Source organism: Notechis scutatus, chromosome Z (assembly GCF_049901735.1).
Source record: "Notechis scutatus isolate UNSWTSFEM ecotype Mainland chromosome Z, rNotScu1.2, whole genome shotgun sequence".
Classification (NCBI taxonomy): Eukaryota; Metazoa; Chordata; class Lepidosauria; order Squamata; family Elapidae; genus Notechis; species Notechis scutatus.
In genome coordinates this window covers 34,919,703-34,935,955 of record NC_142025.1, presented here as the reverse complement: position 1 = coordinate 34,935,955, position 16,253 = coordinate 34,919,703, and the positions used below count along the sequence as shown (strand labels likewise).

The 16,253-nt window shown below is 34.3% G+C and overlaps 1 protein-coding gene across 1 annotated transcript in view; it reads right to left on the bottom strand.

Annotated features, from left to right (window-relative positions):
* Positions 1-283: 283 nt before the first annotated feature.
* The window catches only part of RAPGEF5 (Rap guanine nucleotide exchange factor 5), a 101,084-nt gene continuing 85,114 nt past the window's right edge, over positions 284-16,253 (bottom strand). The window contains exons 16-26 of the mRNA XM_026678008.2: positions 14,462-14,540; positions 11,869-12,018; positions 10,733-10,830; positions 10,074-10,196; positions 9,233-9,411; positions 8,267-8,357; positions 7,247-7,297; positions 5,537-5,624; positions 3,368-3,432; positions 2,038-2,092; positions 284-1,013 (exon numbers count right to left, since the gene is read on the bottom strand). Of these exons, the coding sequence (XP_026533793.1) occupies positions 895-1,013; positions 2,038-2,092; positions 3,368-3,432; positions 5,537-5,624; positions 7,247-7,297; positions 8,267-8,357; positions 9,233-9,411; positions 10,074-10,196; positions 10,733-10,830; positions 11,869-12,018; positions 14,462-14,540 (1,098 nt within the window). The 3' untranslated portion in view covers positions 284-894. The remainder of the gene's footprint in view (positions 1,014-2,037; positions 2,093-3,367; positions 3,433-5,536; positions 5,625-7,246; positions 7,298-8,266; positions 8,358-9,232; positions 9,412-10,073; positions 10,197-10,732; positions 10,831-11,868; positions 12,019-14,461; positions 14,541-16,253) is intronic.

Here is a 16,253-nt window from a genome sequence, read left to right as displayed (position 1 = left end):
TCAGTACTGTTCTGCAATCAACGTGCACCAATGTGAAGATAACAGTAATTAGTAATAGCACAGTGAAGTGAACATAGAATAAAATAAACTATATTTGTTTGTAATAAAGCTATAGGCACAACCCTTTTGTGACACTGCTTGCCTCTAATAGAAATACTAAGGAAAGGACCAAACACTTAGGTGGTTCTAAAGTTTAAAAAGCATTACCCACAAGAAATATTAAAGGCAGAGTGCTCTAAATTCTAATCCAGCATGAAAGCACATAATAGATTACCATAATTGATGCTTGTGACATTTTGCTTTATTAGACAGCACATTTTGAAATACTGTACAAGATGTTAAAGTATTAACTGTGCTTACATTTTAAATTCTGTTAGGTATCTATATTCTAACAATTTGTCTTTCTTTATGCTTTAATCATAAAGTGGATGCCAGCACGTATCTTGGGGATGATTCATCAATACTGCCCTATACTTTCTTTTTGGCACCAGAATAAATACTTAGGGCAGCTTATGATTAGTGAGGTATATCCCCATGTGCCAAATTATCAACATCTTCCTCAAAACAGTGCTGCTAGACCCTTATAAGGATAGAACATTTTATTTCAATTTACACTGAGTTGGGACTGAAAGCTGTTTTGAACAAAAATGTTCAAAGAAAATAAGGTTTTCAATATGGTGAATCATTTCTTCACTCTGTAGCTAAGTAGATTTGGCATTTTTCATCTTGGAAGTTTGTTGTGAAGATCATTTCCTCTTGCTTTCCATGAAAGGCCAATGTGTAGTGTGGCACCAATTACTGATAAAACTCAGTAATCATCAATTTCTTAGGAAAACAAGCTTGGCACATAAATATTCACTGAACTGAAAGTGCTGGAATTATGTAAGTATGAATTCATATACGAGGTTCTATCCTGTGAGAAAGCTCAAACAACATCTGCTGGTTGTCAATGATATGCAAATAATGGACGTAGGGCTTCAGCTCCTCATGCTCTTTGGAGGGTATATCATTTCCTACAGTTTTGTCAAGAGAAAAATAATAGATCAGTCACCCTGCAGCATTTTTATAAAGGCATACTTTGAAGTTTAATCAACAATTTATCTTAAGGAACTCCTGAACTTCACATTTTTATTTCTAGAAAATAATGGAAATTTTCTAATGATTTCTAATTTCATAGTGATCTATGAATGCTCTCTTTGTGTGACTTCTACATTAATGAAGAATATAAAGTAGGCCTGTCATTACATTATTCAGTATGTGAAGACTGCACAAACATGAACAAACTTTTCACCATTAACCGAGATAAAACTGCACCCCAAAAAATCTATGAAGATTATATTGAAAAAGCTGTTCTTCCAATCTTTTCATTGTATGCTGGTTCATGTACTAGATAAAACACTCAAGATGTGGAAATGATTTTGAGCAAATTAAAAATACTAACAACTATTTATGTGAATATATAGGATTTTCATTTCTTGACATTTGTTTTATTCCATGATTTGCATGTATTTGGTGTATGTATGTTGATTTGTAAAAAAAGTGAGATGCCAGATGTTATTAATTTAATGCTCATCAGCCATATTGGTACTGGGAATATGTTGGTATTGGCTGCTAAAGGATATTGGAAATTGAAGTTTAAACTCCAAAATGAATTATTGTCATATTAATATGACAGAAATAATTATTAATATATAACTAGAGATAATCATATTATTTATTTTTAAGTGTAATTTAAATAAAACCAAAAGTTCTTATAACTCATCTATTAATCTTAAGAGTGTAGCTACAGGCATACCAATAAAATATGTGCAGCTGTTGTTAAAAATAGTATTGCCAACCTAATCGCCAATGTCCGATGACAGATATGGCACAAGAAGAAGATACCAATAAAAAAGGAGAGTCATTAGGGCTAAATGAAGTATTCCTGCTTTAGTATGTAAAAACAAAAACAGAGAGAGGTAGGCTCTGATTCCCAAATGTTTAAGATAGATGTATGGGGGAGAGATAGGGGAATCTCTCAAAATATCATTCACTTACCAAATTGGTTACGCCTACAATGCCTCAATGATCGGACTGTGTCTGCAATCATGTGCTGTGAAGATAAAATACACAGATTAATGAGCCAATAAACATGGGAATGACCAGCATGTACAAGCTCCAAATTATGAGGGAAGGAGGGGATCCGCCATAAAAATGGAAATCTGGATTGTATTTGCTCCAGTAATCCTTATACAGATTATTTCAAACATTAACTCATGGTTGCAGGTTTTATTACAGGGGCTATAGGATACCATTTGAATTATCATATTTGTGGGAAGAGGTGGCTGAGCAGGCATACAAAGTTTGTTTATTTTTCCAAAAACCCTCCAACTTCCATTCCTTCCAAAAGCAGAATAGTAATTAATGTGAACAGAAAATATTTTAGCTAGCAAAAAGCAGGAAATATGGCATCAGAAATTGAAGAAGTCGTGAAATAATTCTACCCAATATATCTGGGAACTGCAGGCCTTGGGATTTAATAGTTTTTCAAAAATAAAATAAAATTTAAATGTAAAATTTAAAAGAATGAGTCCTATGCCATTTTTTCCTAGGTAGATCACAAATATATGTTATCAAAGAAAGAAAAAATACACATGCATGATCAGATGTCTGGCTGATATCTCCATTAATATTCACTGATTTATTCTTGGAATATATATATATATTTAAAGTTATTATTCAATCATAGCTGCAATCTCTTAATCAACGTAGGCCAAATTTATAGAGCAATGAACAGATAGGTCTACAAATTAGCCATATGGGAGCATATTGAATAAACAGCACAAAATGCCTAACTTCCTAAAAATATAACAATAATATTTTCCTACATTAACATAGGCTAACATAACCATAATTATTGGTTTGGTAGAAATGTTAATTATGCAGATGTTTTTACTTCTTCAAATGTGTGCTTTCTATTTATATACAGTATAATAATCTAATAATCCCTGTTATAAATATTTACTCCAACCAATAAAAATATGAATATTTCTTCAAGAGAAGAACAAACCCATGCAAAACAGAGAACTAAAATTAATGGTGATGTCTAGGTATTTTATTTTGAGTATGGAAGGAAGCAGATAATTAGGAATAAATATGGTAATTAATTAACAATGTGTGAAATTTAGAATATAAAATATTAACTAAGCTTGAATATCAAGCTTAATTACTTCATGGGGGAGAATACTCAATGGAAAGCTGAAGCAAAGAGAATTAAATTCAATTTTAATATGAAGAAATAAGAGTAAGAAGAAAGGAGGACGTACAATAATAAGAAATGGAAGTTTGACTTTTTATTATGTTGGATTTAGTGGGGAATGATACATACCAGCTTTTCAAAATTTACAAGATTATCCAGAAATGTTTTGTTTCCTTCATGTATAAATGTTACATCTAAAAAGAGACAATTATATATTTTTCAACAACTTTCCATGTCCACATAGTAACAATAACAAAAGACAATGGTAATTGTTACATTTTCATGCATAAGTAAGTATTCAGAAAATTTACTTGTGATAAAAAAAATACTCCAAACTGTACAGTTTTTGGACTTCTAAGTGAAATATTTGAAATCATCATATATGGATAAGGTAATTTACTGGAAACATATCTAATGTGCATCAGTCTCTAGTTCCTATTGGTTACTCTTCTCCTGTTACCTGGTGATTGGCAGCACCAAATTTTGCATTCCCCATTGTCAGTAGACTCACCACGACCACAACTATCAATATTCCTTCTTCGTTTATACCACCACCCAGTCCTATTCAAGGTGGTTCACTTTAGGCATAACTTTCATTCAGATTTTATTCTCATACCAAAAGCTCAGCACAATTAAGTTAGGGAGGTGACTGTCTGCTTGCTATCCCAAAGAAACATCTTCTTCTCTAATTCTTTAAGCTAAAGATCCCTATACCCATCTCTCAAATTATGTGGGGGGGAGGAAGCAGATTAACTGGACGGAATTTATAGTGTATCTTGTTGGTTTTTTCAAAACCAAAGGGAAGAAGCTCAATAAAATGCTTAGGTTAGGAAAATTAAAACAGCAGCCTTCTAAAACATAAATTAGATTAATGTAGCATGAAATGAATTTGTGGAAAATAATACAATGCAACTGCACTTCACAGTTGTTCGTTCTAATATTATTGCAATGTAGATGTGCTGTTTAAATAGTGGTTACTACTTCAGAACCTTCTGGTGAAGGGGGTAGAAAATTTTATTTCTGTTCAACTTTTGATCGAATAGATTTCTCTTTAACTTTTGCACCGACTAAAGGCAACCTAAGTAATTTTCTTCCGGCAATTTTAATTTAAATGGCTGGCGGGGGGAGGAAGACATGTTCGTGCCATATCCATCTATAGAAACAACTTTAGTGAATTGAGGGTTACATCTGAACTTCAAATAATAGTCTAAAGGCTCTTTCTCTAAAAGTGATTGGTATGACTGAGACAGAAACAATTTTTAATTTTAAAAATGTTAATATAATAACATTTAAATATAACAATCCATTTAATTATTATGTTGATTTCCCTTAATAGCTTTTCTTCTCTCAAATGCCACCCATCTGTCTCCTTTTCCACAATAATTGACATTTTTCTCTCCTGGAACTTATATTGTATTATAATATTCTATGATATGTATACCGTTTCATTAGTGATTGTGTTACTGTCAATGTAATAATGAAAGTTTTAACAGCTTTTTTCTTAATAATGTTCAAATCAAGATATAACTGAAAGCCTTGGAAAGAAAGGTTGAAGTAAGAAATCTGCATTGTTGCCAACAATTACAAGCAGAAACAAACCCTGTGGAGCAGATAACTGCCTCTGAGCTGCATTGTAAGAGCAAGAAAAACAAACTAGAGTTAAAAAGCAATTAATTGTGATTTTGTTATAGAAATTCAATTAATTTAAATGATGTACTACAGAACTAATAATATAAAAAAGTGGTTCAATTTTAAAATTTAATATTATTGGTAAAACAAATCAGGGAAACAGAAACACATTTTACTATAAATCAATAAATTTGAATCCTCTGTAGGATTCAAAAGGAGATCTTCCTCCAATTATTCAAGAAGACCAAATTTGAAATTAAACCTGACTCAAAATAAACGCATATACCATAGTTACAACCTAAGGATGTACATATTTACTTAGAAATAAAGCCCAATTATTTTGTCAGCTTTCCTGGCTAGTGCAGGGGTCCCCAATTCTTGGACCACGAGCTATTTGGAACCAGGCTGCTTGCTGGCTGCTTGCGCGGAAAACCCCTCCACCTCCAACCCACCACTCCGGCTATCTGCAAAAAAAGCAGGAAGATTGGGGAACTCCAGGCTAATAGATCTATGTAAGATTGCAGTCTAGAGAGGTATGTCTTAAAAGTTACTTTACTTTTCAATGCCTACAAATATAATCCTAAGTATTACTGAACTTTATTAAAAACCCATTACACTTGACCAAGACAAAGCCTCTAAGTTTAGGATTGCAAACATGCTTAAATTTACCTTTAAGGAGTAAAGGCATGAAAGGGATCTTTGGGGACTTCATTTTCTTGAATGCATCCCTATAGGCTTTGTGGTTCAGAGAGGGATCCTGTTAAATGATTTGACTTTATTAGGAATAGCAGTTTATATTGGTATAAGCTTCAATATGTGTAGATACAAAAGTATTTCCTTTTTGAAAAATAAGGCAGAAACAGTTTCTTAAAGAGGACTAGGTGAAATTGTATATATTCTTATCTAAAATATATCACATTTGTGAAAAGCTACATGTTAAGTGCAACACATCAAAAGTTAGATACCGTATTTGCCGGCGTATAAGACGACTTTTTTGCCCTGAAAAACATGCCTCCAAGTGGGGGGTCGTCTTATACGCCGGGAGGACTCCGACTCCCACTTCGAGCTTGAGTTGCAGCCGGGAGGAGGCTGGGGGAGCGGGTGTGTGTGTGTGTGTGTGTGTGGCGGGTGTCATTCGCCACGCGCTGCGCAACCTTTCCCCTCTTCCTTCCTTAGCGGTGTGGGGAGGAGTGGATTCGAAGATCCTCACGTGCGGCGTACTTTTCTTTTTCTTTTTTTCTTTTTGCACGCAGGTTTTGCATGCGGGCGGCTGTAGGTTAAGGATGGGGAGCCCCGGGTGGGTTATCAGGTTTTACGGTGCTTCCAACATGTGCGAACGGTGGGAGAGCGGAGAAGAGAGCGGCGGCGCCCGCTGTGTGAAATCCTGCCGTCAAAGCAACACTGGGGGAGGCAGGGTATAAATTTACCAGGTTAATGTAGCAATGGTGATTAATGCCCAGAACATTGTTTGCGGGTATTGGGGTGTGTGTGTGTGTGTGTGGTGGTGGTGAGGAGAGGTTGTCCTTTGAATGCGGAAAAGTAGGTGTGACCTTGTGTAGGAAAATAAAGAGATCCTTTTTAGCGTGTTTGGCTTCTTTGCCTCCCCTCGTTCGTTTTTGACGTGGAGATAATGGCCTTCGGGCGGGAGGGGAAGAAAACGGTAGCTGGATCATTTCAAATTTCACTGACTCTCCTGCCTCACTTCAATATGTCTGAGCGACTCCAGATACTGGAAGACTTTTTGAATGAAAGTGTTACCTCCATATTTTTTTAAAGAGGGCCACTTGGGGAAAAAAAAAAGATTCTAAGGAATTCCTTGTTTCTTGATTAAAGAGAAGGCATTGAATATACTGTTCCTTGGCAGCCTTTTCAGTGTCCGGGTTTTGGTGTGTGTGTGTGTGTGTGTGTGAGAGAGAGAGAGAGAGAGAGAGAGAGAGAGAGAGAGAGAGATCAGCTGTATTGAGAAGAGAATGTTTCCTGTGTTCTCATTTTATTTACAACATATTTTACGCTTAATGGTAAGCAATGAAAAATATTTTTAAAACTCATTTCTAAACTCCATAGCTATTTGCATATTCTTGGTTCAAAATTGGATTAGCTCATTTCAAAATTGTCCAAAGCAGAAAAGTGAGTCAAAAAAAAAAAAAGTGCAAAAGTGGAAGGTGTGTGGAAGAGGGGGTAGTCTTATACGGTAGTATATAACAAACTCTATATTTTGAGTGGAAATGTTGGGGGTCGTCTTATACGCCCAGTCGTCTTATACGCCGGCAAATACGGTAATTATAGATATATAGTAATTGAATATGTAATAATGCTTCCATTTAGCAACAAAAATACATAGATAAGAAAATTAAAGACTTTTACATAAAGCCAACTTACTGTCAAACTTTCAAGTTCGGCAAAGAGTTTCTTAAACTTTCCAGGCATTCTCTGCAATTAAATATTGCATATTAAAAAACTGGAATTGGAATTAAACATTTGATTCAATCAGTGACTCATTTGTAGTATATTAAAGACATAAACTTTGTCTGGTACTATCTTTCTTAGAGGTTTTTTTAACAAATAACGTTTGAGAGTGACATAACAATTTGTTACAATTCATATGTATTATTTAATACTGCTTATAAGCACTTGAATTTGCATTTATTTAATAATATATTTAGAGGAAGAGGAAAAAGATTATCATCACATGATCACTTTTGTTGAAGAGCGAATGCTATGATCACTGATTTTATCATAGTAGGCTTACTGGAATATTAAAGAGAAAAATCACTGGTGTTATATTTATATGATGAGATTTATCAAATGCAATTTTCTCAACCAAAAAATAATGATAATGACAGCACAATTACAAGAAAACTGAAATATCCAGCAGAAATACAGAAATATTATGTTAGAAAACACTTGGAACTCCGGTAGTCATTATGCAAGAAAATATGTCCTCTCCAATAAACTGAGTTCAATTAAGCTTTTTGAACTTACATTGGTTATACCAAATTTCATCATAGTAATAGTGTACACAATTAACTAACAATATCTATATGTACAGATCTGTAAGTAAGGTTTTGTCGTATAACTTCCTAGGAATTAACTTTTGTTAAATGGATAGAATTTTCCACAGTAATTCCATGTTTTGCAATTCATACTAAAAGAAAAACAACCTAAAAGACATTATCAGCTTCCAAATCAGTTTATAAATTTTGTTTTGGATTTATTTCCCTAAAATGAGGTTTCTTAAATATCTTCTTTCAATATCAGTAATAATGATGAGAAAGTTAAGAATGCATGCTTGTACTAAAGTGAAACCTTTTCTTTTCATATATATCAAACTGCTGAAAAATAATATGATTAAAAATAAATATCTAGAAAAAAAGTAAAACAATAAAATTCTCATATTACCTCCCATGTCTGAGAAAGTCGGCTGATAGAGGCAGTGTTGAGCCCCATGACAATGGCAAAAAATGAATTCAGATTTCGCTGGGCTTTGCAGCTATGAAATAATATCAGAAAAGTAATTTACTTGTGGTATTCAAAGTCACTTATCCCTCTGTTGTTTAAAATAGAGTACTGAACTTATATATTATTTTCAGATAAAATGTATGCAAAGTTATTATTTTCTAAACTTTATTTTTTAAAAGAAAATACTGCTCCATTCTTTGAAAATCACCCCATAATTTTGATAATTCCAACCAATGAAAATTCAAAATTCAAACTGAAATTGATAGGCTCCTACTCCAAAATACTGGATACTTCATAATAACAAAATATGTTTCAGTAAGTATTAGCTTAAGGGTGTGCATACTTATGCAACCACAACATTGTAAGTTATTTATTGTTACTTTTCCTCCTAGGAGGTTTTGATTTGTTTTTAAATTGAATTATGTAACTTATATTAAAGGTGGAAAAAATTCTGAAATGATTTATTTTGATCTAATTTTTTACATTATAAAAACCTGACATTTTAATAGTATAGAGATTTTTTTTAATATCCTCTGTATACAACTGAAATAGGCCATGAAGAAATTAAAGGAAATTAAATGAAACTAATATACTTTTAATAATACTTGGTAGTTGAGTAGGGCTTTGCTTAGAATCACTACATGTACAAAAATACAGTTCCAAACAGAAAAGCAATTGGAGAAATAAATCGTGTATATATAAACAAATGAAACTATAGCGAAGTGTAAAGAAATTATCACTGCGCAATAAATTTTGGATACAGCACAAAATTCTTTAATCAAGCATAGCTTTTCTATGCATACTTCAATGGACAAAGTCAAATTATAGAATATTTTCTTTCATTACTTTCTGTTGAGTGGATTCAACAGGAACCAGCTATCAATATTCATTTAATTTTTAACTTACTGAGCAGCAATTTTAATGAATTTTTTCACTAGTTGTACACGTTTACAGAGCTGGTTGCAGAGTAGTATTTCTGTGGCAACCCAGAGTTGAACTTCATTACATCTTTGAAGCAGAAGACTAAGATTCACAGTATTTTTCCCACTGCCTTGTCGGCTGAAGGTGAAATATATCAGTTCTTGCTGGAAGACAGTTTAAAAGAATGTAAAATGCAAATTAGAATTTAATAATATGAAAAATGTAATTATTGTTGCTTAGTCAGATAACCCATATTACTAACTTGAACAGTAAAGTATTTTGGCAATTACTTTTTTAATTAAAACTATAAAAATGTAATAATCAGATTGTTTGTGACTTAATATCTATTAATCATTGCTGGTTTCAGTTTGAAATGCTTTTGAGAACAGGATTAAATCTGTTTTTCTTTTTTTTATAAAGATATAACTCCTGGGCCGTGGCGCACTACCGGCCTGGAGCCCTTCAGAACTGGGCCGCGGAAGTGGTGGGCAAGCTTGTGCACATCCCCACTCACACAAGCAGTGGGCAAGCACGTACACTCCATTTGCGCAAGCAGCAGGTGAATATGCCCACCATTCGTACAAATGGAACTGTGTGTATATGCACATTTTCCCACCACAGTCACGGAACCACCCCCTGTCCTCCCTCACCAATCCACAAAGCCAAAAACATTGGGGAACCTTGAAGTAAAACCTGCATTTGGCAATAAGCCTGTGGAATGACCCAAAATAATTACAAATAAATAATTACATGAGAAAACATGTTGTGATTCATCAAAGCTAAACAAAACTCAGATTATAGTTAGTGTGCAGATTCATCATCTTACTTCATGAACCAAATTGAAAAGATTCCAGTCAAAAATTGTTAATTCTAAAGCAAGGTCCCAGGTGTTAATCCCCAGAATTTTCACTGATCGTTGGTGGATTTCCTCATTTTCAGCAAAAGGGATCTAAATTAAGACACACAGATAAAAAAGAAGCATATACAATGCAAAGTTAGCTGTAAGAAATGTTTTAAATATTTTTGCATTGAAATCATGATGGCCTCTAATTAATTTTAATATTAAGAGGAGCACCCTATGTCTTATTTGGAACACATTAAGATAAATATCTATATTTGCAACTATATAAATATAAACAAACAATAATAATCAACGATACATGAGGACCATATTGAAGCAATCATCTCAAATTTTTCATACCAATAAAATTTTACTAGAAGTAAATTGTAAATTGTTTTTCTAAGGCCTAAAAAAGCATGCTGTACTAATAGTATTCTAATTCAGGCCCTGAATTCTCCACATGGCTTAGTTTATGATAAAATTTAAGTCCATATACGTACCTGGGAAGGATCATAGGTGTGGGGAGAAATGGTCTAGTTAATGATTTCCCTAGCCTCTCTTCATACTGGGTTTATAGGAGAGTAATACAGTTAATGCAGTTTAAAACTTCAAGTCACCTAAAAACAAGAACCACAAAGACTTACCAAAGTATCTGTCAGATCCTTTCGAAATACAAACAAACGAGCAGATAACTCAAGAGATTTGGAGATTGCTAGATCATATGGTCGCAATTCGTGTTTTTCTTTAAGAGTAGAGAAAAGAATCATAGTAAGAAATTTTGATTAAATGTATCACATTTATAACTGTAGCTTTTCTGAATCCATAATATTGGGACCAGGATGATCAATAAACCAAGACTGGGTATTTCTGAGCTGTATAATTTACTTCAAAAAGTAAGCAATTTGACTTTTTTAATTAAAAAAATGGAATATATAATTTATTTTTACATATTGATATCTAAAGTCTAAATTAAGAATGTAAACTTTAAAAAAATATTACTTTCAATACAGATAGTCCTCGATTTACAACACTTCATTTAATGGACCATTCAAAGTTGCAACATAACTTATGACCATTTTTCACATATACAACCATTGCAGTATTCCCATGGTCACATGATCGAAATTCAGATGCTTGGCAACTGACTCGCGTTTGACAGTTGCAGTGTCCTGGGGTCATGCTTGCGGCCTTCTGACAAGCCAAGTCAATGGGCAAGCCAGATTCATTTGATAACTGTGTTACCAACTTAAGGACTGAAGTGATTCAACTGGGGCAAGAAAGGTCATAAAATGAGGCAAAACTCACTTAACAAATGTTTCACTTAGCAACAGAAACTTTGGACTCAATTATAGTCATAAGTCAAGGATTATATTTAGAAAACATTCATTTTCTAAAAGAAATATTTCCCACAATTTGCCTTTATGTCTAAATACCATTTGATTACTTCGAATTAGAAACCATTTTCCAGAGTGCATTTTTGTTATACAGTTTTAAATTGCTAACCTTACAGTCTACCATTATCTGTAAATGGAAACCTTACAACATGTTTCTGAAGGAGTGAAATCTTTTTCAATGTAGAAACGAAGTGGAATGTATTACACAACAGAACTAAAGTATTAGCAGTTGTCATGGAAACTACTTTCTGCTGAACAGCTCTTTATTGTAACTTTGGCCATCCAGCTGTGGACCACTGGAGGAGACCTACATCTGCACTAGAAAATAATTTACAGATAAGATACTAAAAATAGTATTAGAATATTAATAGCTGAAAATCATTTACCATCAGAGAATGAAAGAGCTACTAAAGCCAGATCTTCCTGAGAATGTTGGAGCTTCTCTGCTACAATTTTCAAAATCTCTTGAACTGAAGTGGATAATTTAGTTTTTACACTGATGTAAGAATGTTGTGTTATATATACACGGCAAAAAACTGCAAACAGAGGAAAATCATTCCATCAACAAAAGGAATTCTTATTGAAAGATATAAAAACTTTAAGGATCGCACTGTTCTGGATGGCTTGCCTGTCATTTTTTGATAAAGGAAATTACAGGTACTGTAGGATTTGGATTTGGAAAAGTGAATCCACTTAAAGATCAGAGTACAGCAGCTGTAATTTCCGTAAAACAAATGATGACCTGGAATAATAAGTCATCATGTAATCCTGCTATTCATCTGAGGTTGTTTTCACCTAATTTTAAGAACTGGTATGAACCAGATGATTTTTATTATTTCCTGATATTTAAAACCATAGAATTCAAAGAGAGTGTACTTTTCAAATTATTATATTATAAAAGGAATTATTACTTCACCCATATTTTGTGAACGTTGTCAAAGATACATCTTAACTTCTCTTGTATTTAATATAGATTTGGAACCATTGGCCTAGTGGTTTGAACCTAATAGAATTTTTGAAATTTAAAAAAATTGTCTCTTTCATGAATAAATAGGTAGGAATATTCCTAATAAAACATATAGTTGCTAATTTAAATATTGTAGTCTTGTACACAAATTAATAATGATATCAATGGCCAATATTCCTATGGATTTAAAATGAAACATTATTAAAATAAATACAACTTATTAAATACAACTTAAACACATGCAGAATCTCAAACATAAAGAGGAATCTTATCCCTCATAAGTACTTACTTTTATTTGGTGGAATTATCCCATTTGTTATTCTATCTTGTATATATGTATACTATCTGTATATGTAAAGGTGGAAAATTACCTTTACATATTACAATAATTAGTATTTTTCACACTATAAGATGCACATTTCTTCCCCCCAAAAAGTGGATGGAAATGTCTGTGCATCTTATAGAGAGAATGTTGCTTAAGCCCCACCCACCTGCCTGCCCCCACTCTTCAGTCTCTGCCTCCCAGCAATTTGTCTCCTTGCAGCAAACAGCAAACAGCCTTGTCAGCTTCAGCACAGCCTGATTTAGCACAAGCAGCTAATTGGCAGTTCGGGTCAGCCTCCCAGAATACCACCAATCAGCTGTTCCAAGCTGTGGGGATCACCGCTGCCCATCGCCACCTCCACATCCCCCATTTTTGGCCTCCGCATGCCCCATATTCGGCTCATTCCAGATCGACGGTGCTGCCTGGAATGACATGTGGAGGCCAAAAATGGAGCGCACGGAGGCAGCAATTAGCGGTGGCAATCCCTGCAGCCTGGAATAGCTGATCAGCGGTATTCCGGGAGGCCAATCCAACCGCCAATCAGCTGCTCATGGTAAATCAGGCTGTGCTGAAGCTGACCAGGCTTTTTGCTGCAAGGAGGCAAATTGCTGGGAGGCAGATTTTTTTTCTTGTTTTCCTCTCCAAAAGCTAGGTGCATCTTAAATTCCAGAGTCTTATGCTGCAAAAATTATGGATTTTCAAGTTTTGCATTTGTCTTATATTTTAAGAATGTTTGTGTATATGTCTGTATAAGTGTGAACTACGAGTGGGTTCTTTTCTCAGAAACCATTTGAGCACAACTAAAAATTATTACTTGATTTCTCCTTTAAAAGAATTCATTTATTAAAGACTGAAAGATACATCTGGAAGATTTTAGGGTGGAAGTTTAAGATGGATCCCAGAACACAAACAACATTTATATTTTTGAGATAATTGTAATTTGACATTTTTAGATAAATACATCTTTAAAAGTACTTGGGCAAAACTATGAGGCTGTTATATTCTTAATTCTTTCTTTGAAACAAGTGAAGTATTGCAAGAATTTAGATTATCTGAAACTGCAAAGTGGCAACACTTTGCATTAAAATATAAACAAACTTGCAGAGGCCAAATGGACACAACAATAGGTCACTGGAAAAGTCTCCAAAGCCCTGTTTTAAACCAAGTCAGTTCAGTGCCTGGGGCCAATCTAACAGGACTATCTTTCCAGAAAAACTATGACACAGCACAGTTGTTAATGTCCTCCACCTACAGACCATATAATTGTTCCAAAATGAACACCTTATCAAGTGTGTGGCCTTCAATGTTGAGTTAAGTTGTGATGCCTTGGGAAAAGGCCATAGTTGTCATAGCAGAAATAAACAAATTCTTGAAGAATTGCAATGGCACTCCTTCTCCCATATGTAGTAAAGATTGGTATACTATCCAAAATCCAATTGGGAAGATTTGAGGTAAAGGTATCATTCATCATTGTTGAACTCAAACCAATTTTTAATTATATTGGTCATGTGGAGAGACAAGATCACAAGCCTGGCATTTAACAGAATCAACCTAACTCCACAAGGACATTGGATTGTGGCTGGAAGGATGAGGGAAAAGTTGGAATAGGAATCAGTTTCTTTTCCATCCAAATAGCAGATGCTGTTAATATGATATTTATTTCTTTTTGTGTTTCACTCATACTTACCTTCTTCTGTTTCATTCACAGATTCTCTAGTCTGAAGGCAGTTCTGCTTGAGGCTGTATTGATGTAAAATGGCTTTATGCTATAGAGAGTTTTAAAAAAAAGAATGCCAAAATTATTGGATGTTTTAAAAAAGGAAACAAAGAAAAATGTCTATGCACGGTTTGTCTGAATAAACTAATCACATTCTATCCATGGAAAACAGGAGACGTAAAGAGGAATACAGAGTGAGAGAGGGACAAATTTGATGAGAACATTCACAAAACCTTTTCTGCTTCTGATACTTTTATTTTATTATTTATTCATTCATTCCATTTCCATAGCTGCCAATCTCAATCCAATTTACTGCAGGTAGAGAGTGTCACAATAGTTAAAAACATAAAAGAAAAAATGTATAGGCAACAGAAAATTATCATAGTAATTACATAAAAATTGGCAGCGCAACCAGATAATAAAGCCCCTAACATATTTGGGAACCTAGATTCAGGGCATAGACAGATCTTTAAAGCCTTGCAAAAAACTAACATGGTCAGGGCCATCCTAAGCTCCGAAGGAAGGATGTTTAAGGGCATGGGCTACTCAAAGAAGGTATAACTCCTGCCCCCTACTAGCTAACATTTCTTGGCTGATTGACCTGCAGCCAATCTATTAGACTGAGTTGGATGGTTAGAAACTATTGGGAGAAAACATTCCCTTATGTACTCTACTCCCAAGCTATGTAGCATTGTAAATGTGACGACCAACACTTTGAATTGCATCTGGAAACATTCTAGCAGCCAATGCAGCTCCCATAGTAGTGGTTTTACTCATGGTGGATAACTGGCACCATTAACTACTTGTGCAGCCTCAATTTGCACCAGTTGAATATTCCAAATACTCATTAAGGCCAGCCGCATGTAGGGAGTGTTGCAATAATCCAAATAAGAGGTAACTAGGAGCAAAGCCCCCCAGTTCTGGAATGATTGAATTCATATTTGAAAAACTGTTCACAGTTACCCTAGTCACCTCCCATCTTGACTACTACAAATGCGCTCGACAAGGGGCTGGCCTTAAAAATATTTTGGAAGTTTCGACTGGTTCAAAATGAGGTGGCTTTGTGCAAGCCAAGATTTGCACATATGTCATCACTCTTGCAGGAACCACGCTGGCTGCTGATTTGCTTTCAGGCCCAATTCAAGGTGCTGGCTTTCACTTTTAAAGCCTTACATGGCTTGGGATCAGGTTATTTGAAGGACTGTTATTTCTCAGTCATATTTACCCTATCCTTCAGAGTAAGGAAGCAGGGAATATTACAAGTCCACTCTTCTAAAGAGATCCATCTAGTGAAATCAAGAAGGCTTCTCCCTAATGGCTCCCTCCCATGGAATACACATCCCTGCAGAGATAAGTCTGGCCCCTACTTTGACAGTCTTTTAAATCCCTGAAGATATAGTTCTGCCAATAGGCCTGGGGACCCTAAAGTGATAGGGAACTTATTGAGTGATTTATTTGCTTTTGTACTGGGAGTTGTATTTGGGTTTTATCTTTGTAAACTACCCAGAATCACTGGGAATGAATTGTGCAACCATATACATTTTCTAAATAAATAAATAAATATTTTTTTCCTGAAAAGAGTACACTTAAATATCAATTATGTAAATCTGGGAATACATTACTTACACAGGTAAAGACATATATACTATTTCTTTCTGTCATTGCTCTAACATTTGTATTCAATATCTTTGTCTAGTTTTGCTGTCAAAATCTATTTAAATTTAACATTATCTACAGGAAATATCATGTGGTTTCTCCACAA